The sequence below is a fragment of the Muntiacus reevesi genome, chromosome 20 (assembly GCF_963930625.1).
Source record: "Muntiacus reevesi chromosome 20, mMunRee1.1, whole genome shotgun sequence".
NCBI lineage: Eukaryota > Metazoa > Chordata > Mammalia > Artiodactyla > Cervidae > Muntiacus > Muntiacus reevesi.
In genome coordinates, this window is record NC_089268.1 from 16830850 (window position 1) to 16858135 (window position 27286).

At 39.6% G+C, this 27286-nt stretch overlaps 1 protein-coding gene across 7 annotated transcripts in view; it reads left to right on the plus strand.

Moving 5' to 3' along the window:
* Nucleotides 1–33: 33 nt before the first annotated feature.
* LOC136151275 (adenylate cyclase type 10-like) overlaps nt 34–27286 on the plus strand; it is a 37778-nt gene continuing 10525 nt past the window's right edge. For 3 of the 7 annotated variants that reach the window (XM_065912226.1, XM_065912229.1, XM_065912233.1), the window contains exons 1-21: nt 34–1076; nt 2179–2283; nt 4686–4724; nt 5487–5630; nt 8605–8810; nt 9088–9178; nt 9275–9363; nt 9958–10149; nt 10533–10654; nt 13565–13641; nt 13746–13935; nt 14424–14479; nt 15194–15347; nt 15508–15697; nt 16853–16939; nt 18728–18999; nt 19534–19670; nt 20563–20688; nt 22893–23159; nt 23964–24293; nt 26736–26799. In XM_065912226.1, the coding sequence (XP_065768298.1) occupies nt 584–1076; nt 2179–2283; nt 4686–4724; nt 5487–5630; nt 8605–8810; nt 9088–9178; nt 9275–9363; nt 9958–10149; nt 10533–10654; nt 13565–13641; nt 13746–13935; nt 14424–14479; nt 15194–15347; nt 15508–15697; nt 16853–16939; nt 18728–18999; nt 19534–19670; nt 20563–20688; nt 22893–23159; nt 23964–24293; nt 26736–26799 (3431 nt within the window). In that variant the 5' untranslated portion in view covers nt 34–583. The remainder of the gene's footprint in view (nt 1077–2178; nt 2284–4685; nt 4725–5486; nt 5631–8604; nt 8811–9087; nt 9179–9274; nt 9364–9957; nt 10150–10532; nt 10655–13564; nt 13642–13745; nt 13936–14423; nt 14480–15193; nt 15348–15507; nt 15698–16852; nt 16940–18727; nt 19000–19533; nt 19671–20562; nt 20689–22892; nt 23160–23963; nt 24294–26735; nt 26800–27286) is intronic. The other 4 variants (XM_065912227.1, XM_065912230.1, XM_065912228.1 and 1 more) reach the window with 4 other exon arrangements.

Here is a 27286-nt window from a genome sequence, read left to right on the forward strand (position 1 = left end):
TCTATGGACAGTGTCAAACTTGGAGCTGTGCGTTGCCCCTTCACCTCTTTTTCTGCCGTTTTGACCCTCCCACTCTACTGAGGAGATACTACTGTCACCTGTGGGTTGATCATGCATTTATTTGATATTCTCACTGGACGTGTTCATTAAGAGGCAATGATTCCATGAGTAAAATTAGCCCTTTAGTTATCACCCAAACAGCATTGACACATGTAGAACTAAACACAGTGAAGATGTGATTTTTAATTTCTTTATGTAGAAAACGCGCATTTCTGTGATTGTTAAAATTCCATAATATACTCTTCCTTTTATTGCTTAGTGTTTTAACTTAAGAACCACAGACCGGCAACCTCAAATAGTACCTTTTCACACAAAAGTGTGAGAAAAACAGCTCGGGAAATACTCCCGATACCGAATGACCTCCTGGCAGACGACAAAAATGGAAGAAAAGGACTGCCTGTGTTAAACAGCCTTAGTCTAACAATATTAAATTTAAAAACCATTCTAAGTTTGCTTTCATCAGATGCCAAATGGAATTCGTCCTTAGAAACTCTAAGATGACCCAACTTTCAATGCCGGTGAAATGAAAAGAACCGCCCTTTCGATACTTTTACCAGTTGATCAGTTTCATTGTAGAAGCATTTTCTTGTTTCAAACATTTAAAATGTCAAGTTTTGCTCCTTTGAAGACACCGCCCAGCCCGCCTTCCGCTCCGTCTCCCCGCCCACCGGGAGCCGGAGCTAGCTCTAAAGTGCTGAAAAACAAGGGACCGGCCCCAAGGGAGTCCGCACTGATTGGTTGGTGGGAGGGACCAGTCAGGGCCGTCGTTAAGGATTGGCTACCACGCGGGAGGAACCCCGTTTCCGGTAACTGGACTGGCAAGCCTGCTGCCGCCGCTGCCGCCGCCGCCGCCGCCGCCATGACAACCGCCAAGCGGCTGGCGGCGCCGCCTCTGTGGCCAATAGAGGCCAGATTGGCAGCGCTACTCCCCGACTTACTGGTCTTCAGGAAGCCCAGGGGATTCGAACCCGAGCTCGCCACGGCCCAGGGCGTCCTCCTTGGCGTCCACGTGACGGGTGAGGGCGAAGGGAGACGCGTCGCTCTCCCGACCTGCTGGAGGGCTTCTGCTCGTCTGGGCCGCGGCGGTTACGGGCGTGGCCCCGGGGTGAGCTAAGGCGGAGTGTGTCTGCACTTTTCGCCGCCCCCGCCGAAAACTAGAGGGCCATTTGCAGAGCAGGAGGACGCCTTTTCGGACGACCTGGCGTAGCCCTGGAATTTACTTCAGCGACGATGTAATTGAGACACAGGGGAAAGGATTTTTCAGGGTCATATAGCAGGCTTTGAACCCAAGTTTTTCCCAACCTTGAGCGTTTTCCATTAAATATTCTGCTTCATCCAGTGATTTTATTTGCTTAGTTAATTCCTATTTTGGGTCTGTAAGTGCCCGTCATTGTTCTAGTTGAGACCTAGCAGAGGGGCTTCGCAGGTGGCGTTAGTGGTACTGCTTGCCAGTGCAGGAGATATAAGAGACCTTGGTTTGATCCCTGGGTGGGAAAGATCCGTAAGAGGAGGGCACGGCAACCCACTCCATTATTGTTGCCTGGAGAAGCCCATGGACAGAGGAGCCTGGCGGACTGTAGCCCATAGGGTCGTAAAGAACTGGAACGGACTGGAGTGATTTCACATGCATGCACAACTGCTATGAGTAACATATTTATGGAGCTAAGTGTGTCACGGATATGAAAATGAGTGATTCAGGTGTCTGTCCTCGAAAAGCTCTCCGTGAGTTTTCCATAAAGCTTTAATGCATTCTCCTTGTCAGTAGTTTCTCTAATCCCTCACGTGGGGCAGGAGGGATCCCACAGTGTCCTTGGGCCAGGAAGCCTTAAGAAGGTGTAATGGGAAAGCAGTAGCTGGATTCCAAAGAAAAAGGGCTCTCGTGGATGAGTCTTCACCGTGGGTAGCTCCTGGAAACGGGGGAGGGTGGCCCTCTGGACTCCCAGACTGAGCAGCAACCAGTCTGGCCCTGAGTACTTGCTCAGTAGCATCACGTTAAATGATAATGAAATGACTCATCTTGAAAAGATCTTTGGTTTTACTGCCCTGATGTGTGGAGGGAATAGAGCCTAAAAGTTTAGGACTTGCAGCTAACATAGTGATTTTTGCTTTGGTGGTCAGGGTTTACAGCATTAATGGACAGGTTCAGCCTGAGCTGCAAGTTGGAACATGACATGGACAGACTGGCCCGCATCTTCAGTTATTACATTAGTGACATCGTGGAGCGTGAGTGACTATTGTGGGGGAGGAAAGAGGTGTGGTGCTGGACCCCTGAGGGTTTGTAACAGAAGAGGGCCTGGGGTACTTTAAAATGTACACTAAGAGTGACATCCTTTTAGTGTCACTCATCCTTAATATCTTTTGATTAATATCTTAATATCTTTCTGCCACTGATGAGCTAGATCTTTGCCTGTATCTGCCATTATACCCAGTTTCACATCCTGTTGACTCATCCTGTTCAGAAAGGGGAGGAAAGTGCTGCTTTTTACTTTATATATTTGTATTTTATTTCAAAATAAAGTATTCCTCAGGTTGTCTCTTCTAACAGTAATATGTATCTCATGTGTATATCAGATAAAACATACAGAACACCCTCCCATTCTGTTATTGCATTTTGATCTGTTGAAGTAGGAATGAGTGTTTACTTTCTGTCATGTATTAAGCTTATGGATATTTGCCTTATCTGGAGCAGGGGGACTTTTCATTTGTACAATAAACATGTTTTGGGTACCATCTCTGTGATATATGTTGTAATATAACATTGCCTTCCTTTACTGACAGTATCCTGTTGAGTTATGTCATTATTCCGAGATTCACCAGAATAATTACTTCATGGCATTTAAGTGACTATTTGACTACCCCTGTACCTCTGAGGAACAAGAGAATTCCCTGGTAGTCCAGTGATTAGGACTCCATGCCTCCAATATTGGAGTCCAGGTTCAATCCCTGGTCCAGGAACTAAGACCCTATAAGCCGTGGGGTGTGGCCAAAATTTTTTTTAATTTAAAAATAAAAAGTTTTCAATTGATCTCTCCAAGTTTAGATGAAAGGGGGAGATGAACATCATGTATGTATTATAAGCAAGAACCACTGGGTATTGGAAACAGATGGGAAAATAAAATAGATGCGGTACCTACCTACCCCCATGAAAATTGTATTATTGGGAACTGATGGAGGATAGGTGTTAAGAATGGAAGCTGGAAGAGGCATTTGGAGCAGTTGCAGCAAGATAATGGAGATCTTATCTAGCTTAGTGGTTCTCAACCTTGGCAGCACAAGCTTTTAAAAATCCTTTCTAGACTTTACCCCAGACCAGTTATATTAGAACGTCTTGGGTGAGGCCCAAGAATGAGGATTTTTAAAGTTCACAGGCAGTTTCAGTGTGCAGTAAAAGTTGAAACCATTGATCTAGATATATGGCAATGAAGGGAGCTATATGGAGACGACTTGATTTGAAATATAAATATTTCACAGTTCAGCAGGCAGGATTTTCTAATGTATCAGATTTCAGTGGGAAGCAGTGAGGAAAGGGATTCTCAAGTTTTCTGGCTTTTGTGACTGAGTTTATGGTGGTATCACTTAATCGTGATGGGATAGATGGCTTTGAGAAGGAAAATTAAGGGTTCTATTTTAATAGATTGAGTTTAAAGATGTTAATAAGTCAGTCATTCAAGGGGAGAAATGAAGTTAGTAGCTGTGATTGAGATGGAGTTCAGAGAATAGATCTGTTAGAGTTGAAAAGTGAGTTGATGGCATGAAGATGTTAAAGTTAATAAATGATTGAGTCCACGTGGGGCGAGTATAAATAAAGAGCCTAAGACTAAGCCTTAACGAATTCCAGGGGAGGATTTTGATTAGGGAGAAAGAGCCTACAAAAGAGACTGTAAATCAGTCAGTCAGGTAGGATTTTGTGGTATTTCTGAAGCCTAAGTGGAAGTAATGTCTCTAGAAGAGGGCCATTCTAGCTAGGTTGAAAATGAAAGGGTATTAAGTGCAGTGATGTCAGAAAAATAGTGAATTTAGCAAGATTAATGCTGTTGATGACAATTTTAGTGAATTGGTGGAAATGGCCAAATTGGAATAAACTGAGAAGAGAATGGTAAAGAAAATAAGCATGATTAGGATAGGAGGGGAAACTTGTATATCACCAGTCTCTTGAGAATTGTTTTGCTGGGAATGTAACAAAAATGAGCTAATAACTAGAGAAGAAAACAGTCAAGAATACATGGGTTAATTTTGTTGTGCTTTGGTTTTGTTTTTTAAAAAATATATATTAATGGGAATGATGGAGTAGAGAGACGATAAGAAAGGGAGTGAAGTCTTTAAGAGGGTGAAAGGGACTAGGATCCAGAGAACAAATAGGATGGCTTTGAAGATAACTTCAAAGGGTTTTTGAGGAGGACATTCCCGTTTTTAGAGAATACGGATATAGGAACCACAGATTTGGGGGTGAATTTAGGGGAAAGAAAGAAGGAATCTGAGCTTTAGAGAGAATAAATTAACCAGAGAAAAAATAGGAGGAAAAACTCAGTAGGCCATCCTTTTCATCATATATGACCCTGCCCATGATCTGGCATATCTCTGATTTTTGACTCATTTATATCTCTCTCTCCCTTACTTTATTTCAGATGTGCTCTGTTTTGGAGGAGATATCCTAAATATCACAGGTATTTTTCAGTTTTGTTTTTTTTTTTAATATTTACAGCACTGTAAGTTAGGAAGACTATATTTAGATGGAATTTGGCATATTTGTTTATTCAGCATTGTTTGGTTATTTAACATCTACTGGGCCCTGGGAAAGCAAAGATGAGGAAAGCACAGTCTCTGCCTCAGAGGATCTCTCAATTTAATGGAAAAGCCGTGTCCGTAGTAAGCTCCCATGTATTTTACATTTTGTTCAGATTGAATGACAGGAAAATAAGTACCTATAAAGCATTCGTCAGAAAACTAACAAGAAACTTGGTCACTAATAGCAGAAGCTAAGTATACGATAGGGAGAGAAGTCTAGTTTGTCTCTCCTTTCTGGAGAACTTCAGGATCATTAACAGCTATCTGCCACAGAGTTGGCCTATCCTTTCATTTAAATTTAAGAAAACCACTTAAAATCTTAAAATTCAACTTGAATGTAATCCTACATTTTGTGAACTTCTTAGCTAGTACCTCTCCACTTTCTGTTAATACACTGATGGAAAAAAGAGAAAGGATTACCAGAAATAGCCTTAGTTTTAGGAACATTTCAGCTTCCACCTAGTAATGTTTTTATATGCTGAATAGTTTTGAGGATCTAAAGCAGTATTTTAACCTAGCATGATAAATAGGGCCAAGAACCCTTTTCTGACACCTTGCATGACATCTGCATTACTATGGGTTTGCCCTGGCGAGTGAATTCAGATATTTGATCTCTGTCAGCCTGTCTTTTATCTCTGCAGGGAATGTACTCCTAGCACTCTGGACAGTGGAACAAAATCAACTGAGTGACATCATTACTCTGGTGGCAAAATGCAGTCTCGAGATACAGGAGAAATTTGGGATCTACCACACCAGAGAAGGCCAGGACCTGCAGCTAAAGATAGGTATTAGCTACTAAAAGAGTGATCAGTTGAAAAAATAGTAATAAACCACTATAAAAATTCAAAAGATAAATGACAACCTAGAAAAAAAACATTTGCAACTTTTTTAGACAGCGGGTGAATTTTTCTAATAAAGAACACCTAGAAATCAAGAAAAGACTAACATTCTAAGAGAAAAATGAGCAAAGAACAAGTAGCACATAAAGAAAACATCGCTTGTAACTTGTAGAAAACTGGTCAACTTCATAATAAGAAAAATACTAATTGAAAGTACCAATTTAGATCATTTCTTATCTATAGATACGGAAAAATTCAGATGCTGAGCACACTGTTGATGAGGTTGTGAAGAATAAGCCTCACACAGTGCTGATGAGAGTTAGTGGTACAGCTTCTATGGAGGGCGATTCAGTACTCTCTATAAAGATTACAAATGCATTTTTTCTTCAAGCCAGCAATCCTAACATTTATCTTTCAACCATAACATTTATCCTATAGGTACATCTGAATATTTATAAAATATCATATGTACTAAAATTATTGATTGCAATATAGATTGTGATAAAAGGTTGAAAACAATGCATCTATGGGAGACTAGTCAAATAAACAATAACATGTCTACCTAATGAGATTCTCTGCAACTTTAAAAAAGGATGTTTTGCTATAGCAATAGCTCCAAAATATAGGGGAGAAATAGCAAGATGTAAAGCACTGTGTTTAGTATGCTACCTTTTGAGTAAGGAGGAAAAGTAAGAATTTTTATTTGTTTATATTTGTATAAAGAAACACCAGAAAAATATATAAGAAACTAATAAAAGTTAACCTATTGGGGGAAAATAGTGTAGATAGATATGTAAGTTGGAATCAAGACTTTTTAATGTATAGTCTTTATATAGTTTGGTTTTTGAGCTATGTTACTGTATTACATTATCAAAAATATAATAAATGCCATAGAAATTTAAAAACTGTACACAGGTCACAGTCGCAACAGTAGCAGAATCAAGGTTGAAGGGGAAGCGCTATACAAAAAACTGCTTCCCAGGCATCCACAGCCTCCAGGGGTTTCTGAAGTAAGGGCAAAAGTTGGCTCCAGCTATTCATTGGTATCTTGAGGAGCAGAAGTGAAGAGTCATATTCTGAGTTATATGGCATCTCTCCTACCATCCTTTTTTCTGTTCTTCTGGTTTTTGTTTTATTGGTAGATAATTCATAATTGATACTGTACATAGACATATGTACTTTTGAACATACTTTTGAAACCATCACCACAATCAAAATAATGAACATATTCAACACTCACTAAACTTTTCTGTTTAAAAACTTTATAAACTTTCTTTATAAACTATCCCTCCCTTCCCTTCCTATCCCCTAACAACCACAGATCTGCTTTCTATCTTAGTTTATTTTTAATTTTTAAATAATGTTATATAAGTGGTATCATACAGTATGTACTTTTTGGCTACTTCAATTCAGCATAATTTGAGATTCATCATTCATTGTTATCCATTTTGGGCTATTACAAATTAAGCTGCCATGAACATCTGTGTACAACTCTCTGTATGGACATTTGCATTTACTCCTCTTGGTTAAATACCTAGAAGTGAAAGGGCTGGATCATAATGGTAGATGCATGTTTACCTTTTTCAGAAATTGTGAATATTTTTTTACCAAAGTGGTTGTACCATTTATCATTTCCATCAGCAGTGTATGAAGGTTCCAATTTCTCCATATCCTAATAATTAACATTTTTTATTGTCTGTTTGAGGTTGAAGAACTTCCCTTAACATTTCTCATAGTATGGATTTGCTGGAGATATGGTTTTTTGCGTCTGCAAAAAAAAAACAAACAAACGTATTTCACCTCTGTTTTTGAAGGGTATTTCCCCTGGATATAGAATTCTAGATTGACAGAGTTTTTCCCTCTTACATGAAAGCTGTTCTGTTGTCTTCTAACTTGCAGTGTTTCCAACAAAAAAGCTTTATTTTTGTTTCTTTGTATATATTGTCTCTTCTCTTCCACTTCAGCTGATTTTAGGTAATCTGATAATGATGCACCTTGGTACAGTTTTCTTAATTTTTCTTACACTTGGGAATCTTTGAGATTCTTGGTTCTACATGTTTCTAGTTTTTGTAACATTCAGAAAATGTTCTGCCGTTATTTCTTTAAATAACTTTTAACTCTTCCTCTGTTCAGTTATATACCTACTAGACTGCTTGAAATTGTCCCACAGCTTGCTGTTGCTATGTTCATTGTTTTTTTCCCTCCCTGTATTTCATTTTATATGGTTTACATTGCTGTGTTTTCAAATTTACAGACATTTGTAAAAACCAAAATTGTATACCAAAAGTATATACCCCTGTCATTCTTTTAAAATTGCTTTTCCCTTGTTGTTGGATTGGGTGGTTTGGGTGACTTACCTAAGGGCATACTTCTCCTTGTTATTGTCATGTCTTTCCCAGCAAGCAAGCCAGTTTTTCAGCTGTTATTAACAATAAAAAATCCTCCAGAGCAAGAAAAACAGGAGGCAGAAAAAAAGGGTATGGCAAAGCCCATTCGTGGTAAAATACTGATTGTCTACTCTCTCAGTTCTGGTTACGTATGAGGAGAGCTGGTATGGTTACAGAGTGGCAGAGTTCCTTAGCATAACCATTTGGTCTCTGCCATCAGGACCTAGCTATCTTTTAGAAGAGCAATTTAGAGAGAAGACTCTTGGATGCCTAGGATCCAAGAGCTTCTTCCCTCATACAACACAGGCTTGTTTGAATGTCTGCCTCTAGGTGTATTTAACACAGAAGGAGATCTGGAGCAAGGTATTATTTTTGAGGGTGAGCTCACCTAATACTTCTGCAGCTGTGGGCAATGAGTTTGGTATGATGCATAAAGCAATGTAGGGATTCCAACCCCGCCCCGCCCCCCACCCTTTGCATAGTTTGCCAGTTGAGTTTGTCTAGTCATCACTTGTCTTCTTTTCTCTGGATAGGTCTGTCTGCAGGTCGGATTTCCCAGTTTATTGTTGGAGATGAGCGGCGACAGTACCTCTTGGTGATTGGGCGGGATGTCGATGGTGTCCAGTTAGCTCAACGGTTGGCTCAAGCAAATGAGATTGTCCTGTCCTGGAACTGCTGGAAGCTCTGTGAGCAGTACATGTTTGAAGTGGAAATCATGAGGGAGGATGAAGCTGTGAAGGTAGGAGGCTGGTCGCATTCACTGAAAGTCCTGAAAAGTACTTCCTACTACACAGGGCAGTACTCTGGCAGTGCTCAACACCAGACCAAACCAGTAACCACTGGAACTTTATTTTGGAGGGAGGTGGGGGATACTCTTCCAGGAATATAAGGCAGAATAGTAAGGCGGAAAAGATAAGCAATAAACAAGGGAAATGCCATCCTCAGCCCTCTATTAAAGAACCAAAGGTAATCCGGTTGGTGGGTGGACACCAAATTGAGCAGTTCCCTTTCTATAGTTAAGAGATATGCGGATCATTGACCCATTTGATTTTGACGAACATTTTTACAAGTGCCTCGATTATCTGCCACATTACCGGACAAGTGCTGGTAAGTTACTTTGTCCTTTATTATACTACCCATGCCCATTTCAAAGATTAATTTTCTGCATGACTAGAGACATTTTATTTGCTTTCCTTCTCTCAGATATTCTAAGAACCGCCCTGGAGTTGGATCCAGATTCTGCACTTGAGCAAACCCTGCGGAAGCACATAATGAAAAACCTTTTGAAGAAGGTTGTTTCCTAGTTCTTGAGTCATTGTGTGCAGGCAGTGTGTGTTTCTATAAATAAGTGTATATGTACATATGTGACAACCATTCATATTGATCCAGTTCATCTCCTCCCCATTGTAATACCAGCAGATTTTCCCATCTGCACCAATTACTGACATGTCTTATAAGTTTAGATTTCTCAGTCCTAGAAAGTAGAAACCATATTTGGTTTTTGTTTGTCCCTCTGGAAACTAATACTCTGTAAATAGCATATAGAGTGTATGCTTGGTAAATATGTGTTGATTGATTCTGTATATGTGAATCCTATAGTAAGTGATATAACGACTAATAGAATTAGATATATCAAACTATGTCTTAGAGAGGAAAATAGAAAAGCTTGGCAAATTTCATCAGTAGGTTAGATTTAAAGTTAAATGATTTTGACTCCAAGTGCACTAGTTGGTACATGTTCTGTGCCTCTTGAACCTGAATTTTAAGTTTTTTGTCTAATATCTGAAAGTTATTTTCTCGTGTTTACCATGGAATATAGAATTTAAATGCCTAAACATGATACTGAAATTGAAGATACAGCAAGGTGACTCACTGTGTCTTTGTAGATTGATGAAGGCCAGCCTATGGAGTATATATCTGAATTCCGTACTGTGACTATAGTTTTGATCAGCCTCGAGTTCCACAAGACAGCGTGGATGTTGCGTTTGTGTCATCTTATCCAGGAGGCTGCATTGTACATCTCCACAGTGATAGAGAAAGGGGGTGGCCAGCTGAGCCGGATCTTTATGTTTGAGACAGTAAGTACAAGGGAACTTGACATATCAACATTAAAGGTGAGTAAGGAATAATAATCTTATGACCAGTTTCTCTCTCACTGATAGATGCTGTCTCTCAAAGATAGACACTAGAAATTGAATTTTGAAAGTTCTTAACATATTTCTCTTGGGTTTTAAATTTCAGTTCTTTATATAGTTAAATGAAGTTTTTCTCTTCTTCTTTAAAAATTTCCATGTTGATGTGGCCTAGGATTCAATTTCATGAATCTTATAGACTCCATGCCTAATAGAAAACCCAGCCAGGAAGGGGTCTGGCTTCACTCAGGGAAGCTAGTTCAGTTGAGGCAAGCTGTTATTTTTTCCCCAGGTCAACTTCCCTCTTCTTTCTTTGTCCCCTGTCTCAGGGCTGCATGTTCCTCTGTGTTTTCGGCCTTCCTGGCGATAAAAAGCCAGACGAGTGTGCACACGCCCTGGAGAGCTCCTTCAACATCTTTAGCTTCTGCTGGGAGAATCTTGCTGAGACCAAGTGAGGAGGAAGGTGGGGCAGAGAGGAGCTTCTCAGACCCAGTGGGGCTCTGAAGGCAGGGGAGGAGATGGTAACAAGTAGCAGGGGTCAAGAGCCTCCAGAGTCTGCCAAAGGGGAGGGAACTTGCTAAGGGAAGTCAGAAGACAAGATATGTTAAGAAATCGCTAGATACAAAACCATGTGCTAGATTCCCAGGGGAAATGGGTATAAGCTTTCATCCAGTGGGGTAGGAGAGGGGAAGGTACAGAGCATGCATAGCAAGATGCTAGAACGCTGCAAAGGAACAACCAATATGTAAATCAATATACAACTAACATATCTGTACGTGAAGAGATGGCTGCCTGTCTTTGGGGAGGGGAGGGGAAGGAAGGGAAGTTGTGGAGCAATTACCTCGATAGGAAAGGACCACAGCTGGTTAACATTCTTCTTCTTGGCTTTCACTCTTGGTCTTTCCCAGTCCTGTTGATTTTTCTGGAATTCATACTGAACTGATCTGCCTCCGTATCCACACCACTCTCCCACCTACAAAAGCCTAGTCCTAATGAAGTTGTGCAACTATGACAAGATTGGTTGGAATTTTTCAAATGACCGTTTTTTGTTTTTTGTTTTTCACTAGAAAGCTATAAGGAAAGTGTGTTCATGAATAGATTTGAAAAACAGTCATTCCTAATGTCAACGTTGAGTCAAAGATTTGTTTGCTTGCCATACTTATTCAAGATGAATAAAAATTATATCATGTACTTTTATAATACTTTAACATTTTTTAAATACATTAGTATTTGCTGCCAGTGTGAACATTTATATCCTCTTACACATGAGGAAACTAAGGCCGCGGAAGAGAAGTTACTAGCATGTAGCAGAACTGGCGATGACACCCAGATCTTCTGTCCTCAAACCTGTGTTACTTTCATTACCTCATAGCTGCCTCTTACAAAATACAAATATTCCCTTTTCATGCTGAAACTTAGAGATTGTCTCATCCAACTTCTTACTGGGTTAGCCAAAAAGTTTGTTCATGCTTATCAATAAGATGTAACAGAAAAACCCAGACAAACCTTTTGGCCAACCTGGTATTTTATAGATAAGATGCTACAGTTGCTTCATAGATACTCAGTGAAAAGTGAAAGTGTTAGTCACTCAGTTGTGTCCAATTCTTTGGGACCCCATGGACTGTAGCCCACCAGGCTCCTCTGTCCATGGAATTCTCAAAGCAGGAACACTGGAGTAGTTAGCCATTCCCTTCTCCAGGGGATCTTCCTGACCCAGGGATTGAACCTGGGTCTTCTGATTGCAGGCAGATTCTTTACCATCTGAGCCACCAGGTATATGATGGCTGTTGTTTCAGGCTTGTTGAGATTCGCAGATACTACAGCCTGCTTCCCAGTCATACCTCCAGTATGAGTATGTCAAGCCATTCCTTCCAGTGTGGTCTATTCTGTTTCCAAATTTTGCACTGACTTCTGGTCTTCAAGGGTCCTGCTGTTAGCCCTTTCTTTGGTCATTAGAGACTATCTTACAATCCCTTTAAGCATGCCTTCTATGACTCTTAGACCATAACTTGGTCCTTTCAGTCTTTTTTAGTTTAGAATAGTGTAGATATTGAGATGAGCTCTCAAGATCTTGTCTAGCTCTTGGTTCGATCCTGGTTCAGTCCTTAGTTTGATCCTCAGTTTGACCTGGGTTCGATCCCTGGGTTGGGAAGATCCACTGGAGAAGAGAAAGGCTCCCCACTCCAGTATTCTGGCCTGGAGAATTCCATGGACTGTATAGTCCATGGGATCACAAAGAGCCGGACACAACTGAGTGACTTTCACTTTCATTTTCATTGTAGATGTTAAGAGCTAGACAAGATCTTAGAGTTCATCTCACTTGGCCTCCTTAACTTAAGTAAACTAAGACCCATAGGTGATGTTGAAAAGCCAAGTAATTTGACACTAATAGAGTCTAAAATCTAGTTTCCAGGTCAGTGTTTTTTTCCCTCGAAGATGCTTACTGATTCAGTAATTTCCTAAAGTGTGTTTGGTAGAACATTAGTCCCTTTAAAAATACTGAAAGAAAATATCTTCATGGTCATGTACATTTGGGAATTGATGTAACTATATTTCCTTCCTGAAGGTTCACAATATACATTAACATTAAAGTTTCTGAGTAGTCTTACAGTGAAGAAATTTGCTGTATTTTGTTTTATTCAACATTTCCCAAATTTACTTGATCACCAAACACCAAGACATAAAAACCCAGAAGGATGAATGTTCTAAGTAGCATATTTTGGGAAATGCTTCTATCAGCAGCCTGACATTCTGAGTATTCCTTTTCTCTCACATTTTAGCATTATTTGATCCATTAACTCTGTATAGTTCTATTGATCTACTTTTCAGTTTGGGATTTTATGTGACGTAGCATGGTGTAGTGGAAATAACATTGGTCTGGGAGTCAGGAGGCCTAGATTCTCATTCTGGTTCTAATATTAACTCGTACAACTCTGGGAAAGTTAATTAATGGGTTCAGTTTTTTTTTTTCTTCTATCAAATGGATTTTAAATATTTGCCCTACACACCTCACATGTTTGTTGTTAATTATCCCTCAAAGGATCAGTTGAGGTAATGAATTTGAAAGTACTTCAAAGAGCACACATAAAGTATCTGATAAATACAAGGTATTTTTAGTGTTTTTACTAATAGCTCTTCAACTGAAATTCCTAGAGAAGGAGAAACATTTTGTTCCTTTTGACTATTTCCCTTATATTCAATACTTTGTACCCACCATGTGGTGCTGTCTGACAGCAGCTTCTAGCTGTATGCATTCTGGACTCTAAAACTAGACTTCTGGATCTAGGGGAATGTCAGTCTGGTGCCTGACTTAGAGGCTTCTGAGTACATAGTTGCCAACTCTTGTTTTTCTCACCCTCAGGCTTGTTTCCATCAGTATCACCAATGGACCAGTATTCTGTGGCATGGTTGGGGCAGTTTCAAGACACGAATATACAGGTAGGATAGGATATTTGAACTGTTAGGTCTGTGATTTAGAGGGCAAAGATGGAGGAGGTGATCAAAAAGTCTCCATCCTTTTCTTCGCTGTCTCTGTGATACAGTTATTGGCCCAAAAGTAAGCCTCGTGGCAAGAATGATAACTGCTTATCCGGGTTTGGTGTCCTGTGATGAGGTAACATATCTGAGATCTATGCTACCTGCTTACAACTTCAAGAAACTCCCAGAGAAAATGATGAAAAACATCTCTAACCCAGGGAAGATATATGAATACGTTGGCCATAGAAGATGTATGTGAGTATCATTATGCAATATTTCACTCCCATCTGTTTTATAGAATCAGGGCATAGAAATAATCAGTGCTTGTTTGTATGAAATTAGAACAATGCTCCTAATATGGGCCTGATGGAATAAGAGATGTAAGAAGAGGGTTTCATGTCTGAGATCTTTAGATTTTATGTTTAGCTCTTAGCTCATTCCTCAGTGAACTTCTTCTGTCCAACATGAAGAGAGTAGTAGTAGCAGGTCCGTAGTCTAGATGTTCTTTTTTCTTTGTGTACTTTCACTATTTACTTTCCTGAGCCTGGAACAATTAATAGTTTTTCTCCCCTTCTTCCCTTGCAAATTTTTTTAGTTTTTTAAAAACTTTTATACAGAACTCTGGACCTCTTTGATTGTTTGAAAATATTTGTTTGTAAGGACAACTTGTCCTCTATTTAAAAATATGTTATCTATCCCAATCTATTTTTAATTAACACATTTCCCTTTTTCCTTTTCCCCAGAATGTTTGGGAAGAGACATTTGGCCACAGAGAGAAATAAAAATCACTCTTTGCTAGGTAAGTTTCCCTTTTTACCTTAAATCATAATTTTGTAGATCGTTAAATGTTATTTAAAAAGCAAAATGTGATTTAAAAAGCAAAAAGAGACTAAATGCCTCTAAGATTGTAGTAGAAAATAGAGAGCAACCTTTTTAGTGACTTTATGTTAAATTTGAGGAGGACTTGCCATTTCTTTTCCACTTTGGATGTTTACATTTCAAGTTCCAACATTTAGTAAGAATCTTTGTAAGGATTCTCATCTTTAGAGGGAAATCTTTAGAGGGAAATTCCTTATCCTGAGAGAGTGACGACAGCACCGAGAGTGTTCCACCCACACTGTGTATTCCCAGTCTTTATATTTGCTTTATCTACATCCACTAGACCATTATTTTCACATAGCAGTGATAGACTCTGAACACTCAATAGTTATAATGGAAATTTTTTTTTTTAACAAAAAGCTTCAGATATAGCTCCCATGTCCATGTGTTGCCTAGTTGTCCTCAGTATTATTACTTAGGCTCTGGAGCAAGCCTGCAAGCCCAACACACATTCATGTATAGTCCAGAGTTGATTTTCTGGAAAAAAGATCTGAAGGTTTATCAAGTAATGGAATTCTGTCAGGGATTCTGGGGGGAAAAGCTATTCTGAGAATTACCTTTACAAGTTAATTCAAATAAATAAGTATTTGCTAAGAAGTACAGGAGTGTTATGTGCTCCTTGTCTCTTTAACAGACCGGGAGAAAGAGCTGGAAGCTTTCCGAATGGCTCAGCAGGAATGTTTGCACCAGAAGAAGGGACAGGCAGTTCTATATGAAGGTGGAAAAGGCTGTGGAAAAAGTCAGCTCTTGGCTGAAATAAACTTCCTGGCCCAGAAGGAAGGGCACAGGTAAAGACTCTTGCTTTCTGACTTAGCATGTATTTCTCTTGGGGCTCCTTTCCCTCACTGGTGAGATTCTTGTATCATTAGATTCGGCATCCTTGGGCTGCTGGAATGAGACCTCTCTGTGGATCAGGGGACTCCCAGTGACCATAGTAACGTTCACCAGGGTGTTGCCATTGAAGCTGAAGAAAGCAGATTCCAAGCAGTGCTTCTACACTATCCAGACCCTCATGGCCATCTTCTTTGAGATTGATACATGCCCAGCCTTTTACCGGCAAGAGCGCCTCCACAAACAGCTCTGTGGGATAGTGGAGGAACCACTTCACTGCCTTTTTAATGACCTCTTCTTTGTGAAGGTAAGGAAGGCAGTAGGAACTGGATTACTGATATTACTGATATTTTTGGTGGATAATTGGACCTAGGATTTTCTTCTAATCTAAAACCCTTTAGCCATATGTACATACATGTACATATATCCTAAGGACACAGAGTTAGCAATGGCAGGATTGAGATTTGAAAAGTCTTTGGCACCAGAACCCAGACTTTTTCCTTTTTGAGGAGAATGGATTCTAGGACCAACTCTGAAACTTGCTCGTTGTATGTCTTGGCACAAGTCACTTAGCCTCTCTGAGCCTCGTTTTTTTTCACCTGCAGAATGACAGTTGTAGTACTTTATGTGGTTTTTGTATGAATTTTAGAGGATGTAGGGTGCATTGTAAATGTGAAAGTGCTAAAAAGGTGATACTGACCAGTCAAGTATACCCAGCAGTTATATCCATGTGTTCTTGAGTTGGTTGCAGCATCTTATTCTTTAACCTTCCCTTTCCATCCCTGAGAACCTGTATGTCACCTGAACCAGCATCTGAATCTCAAAAGCTTCCAGTGATCTAGGATTTATGTAGTACCCAATAGCAAGTAGGCTAAGAATTCCCTGGTCCACAATACCATTTATTCATCCTCCATCACTTCTCCTAATTTACCCAGCATGCAGGGCATTGTATCTAATGAAAACTAGAGAAAACAAAAATCTTTCCAGTCCCTCAGCATACTGCTCTCTTAAGACAAGCCTTACCTGAAGTCGTCAGGGAGCAGTCTCACTTGGCCCTCAGGTCCATGTTAGCTCACAATATTGGAGATATCCATTGCAGTTCTTTCTCACAAGTCTCATGCTACATTCCTTTGGTATATTTAGAATATCTGGTGTACTAGAATTGTCCAGAATGACATTGCTAAGTCTGACCTGTCACTTTATTCCTCAGTCATGATCCTTTAAGGGTTTGCCAAAATTCAGCATGGAAAGGAGATGTCTCTCTCTAACCACCAGTGAACTTTCAGTCTCACCGTCTGAACTATATATCAATGTTTGATTGGTATTTGTAACCCTGTGTCCACTCCTGTAGAAACCCATTCTCACTCAAAATAGAATCATTTTCTCTTTGCTTTTGAGAACCTGTATATTTTTATTAGATTGTCATTTTGAATGATAATGTATGGTTAATTTTCCCGGTCAGTTTCCCTTATCCTTCAAAGTTTCGCACATGGATGACCTGGCCAGACAACAGAAGATTAAAGCATGTTTTTTTGAAGTGCTTCAGAAGGTGGGTATTTTTGCTGCATACCATTAATTCTTAATAGGTGGAAATGGTTTATGCTCATTTTAATCTATCCACATATTACCTGGACTTAGACATTTCTTGGCCTGCATATTTATTGATATCTTCATTGTTATATTTATCTTTAACCTTGAATCCATCCTACAGCACAGCATACAAGAAAAGGTCTTTGCTCTTTCCTGGTCCTGTTTCTTAATGAAATTTTAATAACTTAAAACAGTGATTTCTAGATGCAGGTGGATAACTGTTTTATCTTCTATTTATCAAAAATACATATACTCAGTCCCCATTCTAGGATTACAGAGTCAAGGATCTGTATAAGAAGAAACTGATGTAGCCATTCTGGAAAGCTATGTTGAAGTAACCAGTCAAATTTTTAATAAAATTCGTCATCTATACCCAGCAGTTCCACTCCTGGATATAAATCCCAGGTAGCTGGTTCATTGCAGTGTTTTGTTTGTGAAGGTTAGGGAGGTGTTGGCATGAAATTATAGATGAACACTTGGGGTATATATAGTGCCAATATTAGAAGTAAGGCAGAAGGTGAAAACATAACAACACATACAACATAACACCATAATAACATAACCACTGATTTTATTCGATCTAAAAATAATCCTGACTATTTTATCTTTTGTTATGGCTGAGTGTGTATATATATACACCACATATTCTTTATCCACTCTTCCATTGGCCAGCACTTCAGTTGTTTCTGCATCTTAGCTATTGTAAGTAATGATGCAGTGAACATAAGGATGCATGTATCTTTCAAAATTAGTGTTTTTATTTTCTTCAGATGAATATCCAGAAGTGGAATGGCTGAATAAAAAAGATGAAATCTTGCCATTTCTGACAACATGGGTGGAGCTTGAGGGCACCATACTAAGTTAAATAAATCAGATGGAGAAAGACAAATACCATATAACTTCATTCATGTTGAATATTAATAAATAAGCAAACACAAACACGTAGATACAGAGAACTGAGTATTGGTTACCAGAGGGTAAAGGGGATCAACTATATGGTGATGGATGGAAACTATACCTTCAGTGGTAAGCGTGATGTAGTGTGTACAGAAGTTAAAATACGATATTGTACACATAAAACATATAATGTTATAAACCAATTTTTGAAATCCTGAGTAAAAAGAGAAATAATGAGACCTGTAATACAGTACCATTTACATAAAAGCATTTTACTTGACAAAACAGCAGTGTGCATTTTATAGGAATGCAATACAAGCAGACGGTGGTATGATAAGTACACTAGCATGATTACCTGTGGCAGTGAGGAATGGAATGTGGGTGGAGAATGTGGATAAAAGGGAATACTTTATTAAAGTCTACATGAGTGGAACATGATAATTGGTGGTTTTAGCTAGCACTCCCAGGTAATTCTGATGTGCAGCCTGGCTTGGAAGTTACTGTATAAAGAATACTATGAATTTCCACACAGTTTGAAGCTTTTGCCAAAATGAAATATTTGAAAGCTTCAGGTTTGATTTGGAGAACATTTTGATGTTTGTTTCATATTTCAGTTAGAATATTTTCATGTTCAAAGAAACTCAGTACATTTCTTTAGGAATTAGATATACAGGCTCTATTTTATATTTATAAAGTAAAATATTAACTGAGCTTAGTTTACATTTTACTCTGAAAATACCAGCCTGTACTGACATTTAAGGTGTTGATGGGAAATTAATGGTAGATTTGAAAATCAGATGACTTCATTTCTAATCAGAGGTTGTCATTGTTTCTCTACTGTTATTTCCAGGCAGTAAGGGAAACACCGCTGATTTTCCTCATTGACGAGGCCCAGTATATGGATGCAGCTTCCTGGGAGTTTTTGGGAACATTGCTCTCCGGTGTGCCCATCATCGTGGTGATGACATTGACCCCTACCTCCACGCTGTGTGGCCAGGCCCAGCACTTCCTGCAGAGCCCTCCTGCTGTCCTGGTGCCCATTTCGAAGTTGGCAGCAACCTCACTGTTGAGAATGGCATGTTGGGAACTGGGGGTGGTGAGCATCCCCCAAGAGCTGCAGATGTGAGTGGCTAGGACTAGCTGGGCACTTGATTAAGGGAGGAGCCAGTGCCATAATATAAGAAAAGACTCGGGTCTCACACCAGAGTTGGGGGAGAGAAGTGCATTAGAAACCATGATGAAGCCCAAAAGTGGACTTAAGAGTAGACAGTCTTCTAGTAACCCAGTAAAAGGGTTACCTCCCTGAACCATTCACCCAGGTTTTCACAAGACAGTTAGGACTTGGATGGCTTGCTTAATTTTTCCATTATGTGTGGCCAGGCCAGTTTCTTCCAGACCCTTCAGCAAGGGGATATTAGTTCCTTTTAGCATCAACAGAAGCGAAATAGTTAAGGAAGAAAAGTTACTGCCAAAATACATTACAAAACCAGTCAGAAACTTCTTTTTACCTTTCTGTGCTGCTGCTTCCCTCTGCTAGAGTGTATCATCAGGAACTGACTTTAACAAAAGAAGCATTCCTCATTATGAAATACCGTTATGCTTGGCTCCCTTCACGTGGGCCTCTTTAGTCAGCAATCCCCTGCTTACTCTCTACAGCTACCTTCTCCGCAGGTGCTTTGGAAACCCCCTTTACTGTGAGGTCTTATGCCAGGATCTTCTCTCTAAAAACATATTGCGCTTTCATGGCCTCCAAAAGGAGGAAGTGGAGAACAGCAAGTGGGAGACCCTCTCAGGTAAGCTGAGCTTCCCAAGGTTCTACACTGGTCCCGCTGCTGGAGTTCGTTTCTGAACATGGCATCACCTGGTCCTTATTAGGCATATGCCTATTCCCTGCTGACATTATAAGCTGGATTAAGCCTTCCTGGCTAAGTGAACTATACAAATAATATGCAGCTATGTTTACCGTCTGGTGGCTGAGACAGTAAAGAATCTGCCTGCAATGCAGGACACTGGGTTCCATCCCCAAGTCAGGAAGATCCCCTGGAAAAGGGAAAGGCTACCCACTGCAGTGTTCTTGCCTGAAAAATTCCATGGACAGGGGAACCTGGCAGGCTACAGTCCATGGGGTCGCAAAGAGTCGGATACAACTGAGCAACTAACACTTCTTTTACTTTTCATGTTGAAAACAGTAAATGCCTCAGATAAAGTAATTGAGTCGGTCTACTTGAGTTCTTTTTTTGAGCAGCCCAAGAAGTGGGGTTTAAAAATAGGATTTAAAAACATCAAAAAGAATAGATAAACATGAGAGTCTAGTAGAGAATTGCACATTAGTGATGTTCAGAAGGATGACTTGAGAGTTTGAATGGAGAATGGAAGAAGGGAAAAAGAAAGAGGTAGAAGTATGTGTAAATCCAGAAAGGCATCCTCGAGCTGTGATGCAGTAGCAGAGAGGGATGTTAGTAGGTAAACAGGAAGGGTAAGAATGTTAGATACTGTGTGGTATAGAAAATGTTGTTAGCTTCTAAGAGAAAATGAGAGAACAGGCAGGATGGGTGGGGTAAACCACTTTAAAGGTGTGTGCTCCAGTTCACCTTAAACCTTTCAGTTTCTTGAGTACGTTCTTGTAATTTTGTGTCTAAAACTACAGCCACTGAGCATAGCAGTCAAAGTCTTCTTTCCCTACAGCCAATGCCATGAAATCCACAATGTACAGTATTTCTCCTGCCAGCTCTGAAGACCAGGAACTTTATGTGTGCACAGTCAAGGATGATGTGAACTTGGATACAGTGCTGCTTCCACCATTATTAAAAGGCAGGTCCCTTGAAGACCTCATGTCAATCAATTATGGATGTCATTGCACTTAGTAACTTGGTTGGTGATTGAATATAGATCCCTTATTATCATGCTAGCTTCGTTTCTTCAAAAAAGAAACCTGCCTTTCAGAAATAAATTCTGGCACTGCCCAAAGAGTTGTTAAAGGCTTGTAATGCTACTTGAGTTATGTTTTACATAACTGAGCCCACTGTTCTCTTTGAGACTGACTGGTGACTTGGAAAAGTTTTCTAGTTATTTAATAAAAATGTATGACCTGAGTTTCCCTTTGTGCATATTCCTGTGCTGGAGGAGACAGTAATCAAGGGAGAAAATGTTGCTGAGGTTTAAGAAAATCCATGGTGCTAGTGAAGAGACAGTGTTAGGGACCTAGCAGGAGTTTAACAAAAAGAATGCAAAGTATAAGTTTATAATGACTGATGAGATGAAGAATAAAGCCTTCGGAATTGGGTAGGCAAAATTAGACAGGGAGTGCTCTTTTTATAAATGAAGGCTTTAATACTCTATTCAAATGTGTAGTGGCCAGGGTACTTTATTAACCCCCTTTCAGGAATATTATGATGAAGCATACCTTCAAGTCAACTATGGTCTTACTGAGAATATAGACTTGTATGTGAAACAGCAATACAAAATGCCTTGGTAATTAAGAACCAGGACTCTGGCATCAGAAAAACCTGGGTACCATTGGTTCCCCCACTTACTGGATATGAAATGTTAGATAAACTTATCTAAGCCTTAGTCCTCTCATCAATCAAGTGAGGATAATAATAGTCCCAACCTCATGGGGTTAGTTGAAGATTAAATGAAATAAATCATGGTATATAATAAGCAGTCAGTGAATATTAGCTATCATAAGCTGTTCACTCTGATGGTTTTAGGTTCATCTGGACAGTTCATATTCCTCCAACTGTGATAGGCCACACTTAGCTTTGGCTTTACTTACTTAGAAGCATACAGATCAGGAAACAGAGCACTCTAGTAGAACATAGCCAGTGGTTTCCTTCAGTGGGGATCCTCACAGCAGTTCCTACTGCTATCCTCTGGAACCTCAAGTAATACCTTAGATATGATGGGATGAGACTATGATGGATGGGTGCTTAGATGCCCCATTTCCCAACGAGAAACTGATATCTCTTAGAATAGTCCTGTAGGCAGAGCTTCTTGGCGCTGTGACCTGTTACAGGAATCACTACACCTGAGGAACCCCCACAAAGCTGTGGCTTACCACCAGGTAGCTGTAGCTTATTCACAGTTTCCCTAGTCCAAATTCAGTTTCCAGTCAAGGGTCACTCTTTGCATAAGCAGTGTTACCTGGTAACTCAGCTGACATTCTGATTTTATGGGGCTCCTAGGAAATGGCTAGAAAGTTAACCCAAGGTCAGTATTGTCCACAGGGAAGGAAAAAGGGTTTGTTAACTCATAAGCTAAAATGAATAGTTCAGTCAAGTCTAAATGAAAAGCCAAAGCTGCATTGTAAAAGGCCATATAAGTTATAAAAGTATTTAAGAAGAGGGCTGACATTATATTTGTACTTTAGGCGTACAGTTCTACCACTAGTTAATATGTTATTGGGATAAGAGAAGAGAAGACTGTGATGTTCAAAATGATAGTATAACGATCCAGGTGAAAATGACTACTTAGACTAGAATTGTTTGGAAGGAAATACACTCAAGAACTTTCAGAAAGAGAATGAGTGGGTGGCCAGTTGGTTGTGAGAGAGAGGAAAAAGTTTAGAATTATTCCAAGATTGGGGTTTGGTAGTATAATTGATTTAATAACAACTGCTTTAATATATGGATCAGAATTTGGAGAGATTTAGTAAAATGCTTGGAGTTTTGAGCTCTTTACACTAATTAATTAGAGTTCTGGGACCAGGAAGCCCACAGCCTCCATGTTTAGTTGAGAAAGTAAGAAGAAAATGGGTCTACCAGCAAAAGGTTTTGGTGACCGCAAAAAATAGCTTCAGTGTCGTGGTGAAAACCTGATTGTTGGATAAATAATAAGTGAGGAATGGGGACAAAAGAAGACATGGAGATAAGGTTCTTTCAAGAGATTTGGCTGAGTGGAGAACAGGTGAAATAAAAAGCAAGCCTTTTTATTTTTTTTTTTAATGAGCAGATTATTAACATGGTGTATTCTGTGTTGGTAGAAAACTTATTCATTGCTAATTTTTTTTTCTTCAGAAATAGCAGTGAACCAACTAGATCAACTGAGCCCAGAGGAACAGTCACTGGTTAAATGTGCTGCAGTCATTGGTCACTCCTTCCACATAGATCTGCTGCAGCACCTCCTGCCTGGCTGGAGTAAAAATAAGCTACTTGAGGTACTGAAGGATCTTGTGGATATACACGTGCTCCGCTGGTGCAGTAAGGGCCAAGAGCTTCCTACTGAGCCAATGTTAGTGCCTTCCTCTGTTGAGACTGAGCATACCAAAGAGGAGACAAAGTCAGGTGAGCTGGTGCCTTGTTCTCAGGCCCAAATAGAGAGCTTTGGGTGAGGATGTATTTGTTCAGAAAGAACATCAATATTATGTGTCATGGGCCCCAGTCTCTTAAAGCTTATGTCTAAAGAATTGGGGAGATTATTACTTTAATCATGGAAGAGCCATGTTTATAGTGAATGAATAGCTTTTATTTTTCAAAATTGTCTTAATTTCAAGAATTCTCGCTCCATGTTAAACCGCATGCACTAAGTATTTGTATCTTGATTTTTGGTTTAGTAAGTATTGCCCTAGTCTTTTATTGGCTTCTTGGAATAAATAAGAAGAAAAGTGGGTAAATTATTTCTGATTTTAGAAATTCACAAGGGAGTTAAGTGTGATATTGAAACAGACATGAACAAAGCAAGATATGCATTAAATAGCTGCAGTCTCATATTCTCCCCATGAAAGAATAAAATTGTGACATAGGCTACCCAAAGCACATATAGTCCACAAATAGTTTCCCTTGTACTTTGAGTTGAGCCTTATATTTGAGCAGAGCCTTTCTGGTTACTTGATGTTTATAATAATTTCTATTAATAGTAAAAAAGCTCAATTTAGGAGGAACAACTAAGAAATCTGTCTCCTCATCATTTCTTCCCTGTTGTACTTTATCCTAAATATGGTCAGTATCACTGGTATACAATTCTTTATACAAAGGAAGCAACAATACCAAATAAGAGTTATCAATAAAATTTTCTTATAAACTAGCAGCATGTGCTTGGGAGTTTACTACCTTAAGGGAGGCTCTCATTTAGCGTTTCCTGTGTTTCAGATGCTGACTCTCTGCTAAGGCTACAAGAGGAACTATCCCTACCTCAGACAGAGGTGCTTGAATTTGGAGTGCCTCTTTTGCGGGAAGGGGCTTGGGAGCTGTGGCCCAAGGCACAGCAAACAGCCCTGCACCTTGAATGTGCCTGCTTTCTTCGAGATCTGGCCTGCCGCTGTGGGAGCTGTCACGGGGGAGACTTTGTCCCCTTCCACCGTTTCGCCATCTGTCCCACTAAGAGTTCCAGTGGGACCTCCCGATTCTGTAGCTACAAAGACACTGGCTCAATACTAACACAAGTGATCACAGACAGATTGCAGCTGCCTTCTCCCCAAGGTAAATCAGGGAGCAGAAAGAAGATATGTGGGCATCACTTCTCTTTATTCATGTACTTGGAACTCTTCATGCAAAAGATGAAATCGGATTAAGAGAGAAAAATAAGTGGAGAGAGTCATTTATCACTGAAGTACCAGAAGTTGTTTTTTTTTTTTTTAAGTGTGATCTCAGAATTAAAAGGAACTTTAGCGATCATACTTGTTTTGGTTGGCAATATTGGGCAAGCTGTGTGTGTGTGCTCAGTTGCTCAATCGTGTCCGACCCTTTTGCTAACCCAGGGACTGTAGCCTGCTAGGCTTCCTCTGTCCATGGGATTCTCCAGGCAAGAACACTGAAGTGGATTGCCATTTCCTTTGCCAGGGGTTCTTCCTGACCCAAAGATCAAACTCAAGTCTCCTATGTCTCCTTGCATTGGCAGGAAGATTCTTTATCACTGAGCCACTTGGGGAAGTCCCTTGGGCAAGTTACTTAACCTCAATTAATTGAAAAAAATAACAGTACACACTTCATAGGGTAGTTGTGAGGATTAAATGAGTTAAAATATATAATGTGCTTTGAATAGTACCAGGCATATGGTTAGTGCTCAGTACATTTCATTATTATTTTTATTATTATAAATTTTTAGTTTGGTACACATATATGGAGTTCTTATGTGTATCAGATGCTTCAAATAGGTGTTAAGAATACGAAGTGAAATTATCAGGTTTTTGGGGGACTGGTGATGGTACAGACATATAAGTAGAGAATTCCAATATGGCCTTAAAGGTGATAAAATGGACGACCAAGGGATTTGGATACCTAGAGAAATGGCTGTTAGCCCAGCCTGAGAAATGAGTAAGATTTTTTCTTGAAGAAGATAATGCCAGAAGTGAGATCTGAGGATTATGTAGGAGTTAGCTACTTAAAGAAGCTTTAGTGGATAGATGTTCCCCCAAACCTATAGCCCTCTACCACAACCCAGGTAAGAGTTCACCGTTGGAATTCTCTGGTGGTCCAGTGGTTAGGACTCTGAGATTTCACTGCAGAGGGTCAACAGTTCACCCTCTTTGTTTTAACATTTTCAGTTAGCTTGCCTTGTAAGACAGCTCATTTCATTCTCAGTAGCTGTTAGAAAACTTCTTTCACCAAGGTGAACTCTACCTTCCTGCAAATTTTTCACTCATTTTTCAGCTTTGTGCCTTCTTTCATATTTGAAGACAGCTGTCAAGACCCAGGAATATCTTCTTTTTCTCTACTTTAATAAAGAAGAAGTTGGTGTTGGTGTTGGCGGGGGAAAGGGATATGGCAAATTGGTGGTAGTAAAAGACTAAAATGAAGATTTTGATCTATGATCTTAATACCTCCTCTGGCTGTAACATTCTTATGACTCTGTGAAGGTAGACCAGTGACTTGGAGAAATTGGTCACTGGCTGATGAGGTCTATGGTAATTTGCACTTTTGTACTTTCTGAGGGGAAGAGGAAAGAAAACAGTGAATGTCCTGGTTGGTATTATGAAAAAAATCACACTATCATTCATAATTCCCTTCAGCCTTTTGTTTTTGAAAGGTCAGCATTAGCTTTAGATGAGGCAGCTTGGTCCGTCTAGGTGTGAGCGAGGCTCAAGACCTTTCCAGCACAGCCGAACTCTTACGGAGGCTTCCCAGACCCTGGGTCTCTGCACAGACATGCAGAACAAGGCACGCTGTTCTCTCAGCCTGCGATGTGATGATGCCTGAGAACTGTGCATCACAGTAGTGCTGTCAAATTCCAGTTTCCTTAGACCTACTTTACCTTATATGACATCATTAAATAATCAGCGAGCAGTCCTTTTACTTAACACAAACCCTCTCTATTTATAATGGTTCCTTTAGACTCCTTTTCAATCCCACCACCTGTGCTCCTGAGCCCAAATAGGTAACATCTCCACAGCATTTTCAAGTTTTTGCCTTTTGATCTGAAGACAGCTGCAAAGGAAGAGGCAAATCTGGAGGATAGAGGTTATTTAGGATCAACCAGGAAAAGCTGAAAATCTCTTCTGGCTATTGTGACCCTGGTGGGATGTGACATCTTGTGCCTTCATGTTTTTCTTCACTAAGTCACTTCTGTGGTTCTCTCCCATCTAGTCATAAGTCTGATCCAGATATGTTCATAGATTTCTACTGTTAGAATTAGTCATCAAACCAGAGGGACATATTCTTTATTCATTTCTTTTGCAAACAGAATTAGGAATTGGTTTGGGAGGTTTGAGAATGAAGGGAATTACTATTTAAATCACAGGTAATTGTGTTTAAGGAAAAAAGAATTAGTACCCTAATCTTGCATGTAAGGTTACTTTTAAACCTAAATTTACCATTGTTATAATGGGGGAAGCAATTTTCATGAAAGGTAGTCAGGAATTTTTAAATGTTCTCAGTTAGTACAAACACAGGCAGTTAAAGACAGTCATCTTTTTCTCCCTACAGACACTTTTCAGTTCCAGACAGAATCACCCAGAAGTCAGGAGGCCTTCACAAGGGAATACTGCAGGTAGGTGGAGATGCTGAGAGTGGACGTGGAGGGGGCCAGAAAGTAAGACACAGCTGATTATTAAACTAGGGCACTCACCTTACCTACAGATAAGGAAGGCATCTCACCACCCAGGAATAGTGCCTTCTGTCACTCAGCCCAAAATGCAAGTTAACAGTGAATCAGAAAGGCTTTGTTTGATTGTTTATAGGGAAATTATTTCTTAGTGATTAAGAAAAACTTTATTTAATATCTCTCAAATGTATTATACACGTAACAGATTTTTTTCAGCTATAAATTTGCCTGCTCAATAACTTTTGAACCCAGATGATGATGATATTAAAATGATTTTATATTTCATAACCATGTACTTCCTGGTTTCCTAATGCATATCTTACCAATTTTGCAAATTTACCTTGAATTCACCAGCAACTCTCAAGTTTCCTATCATTTATTCAACCTGATTTCCTACAGTTTTCAAACAAAAATCTATATTCTACATTAATCA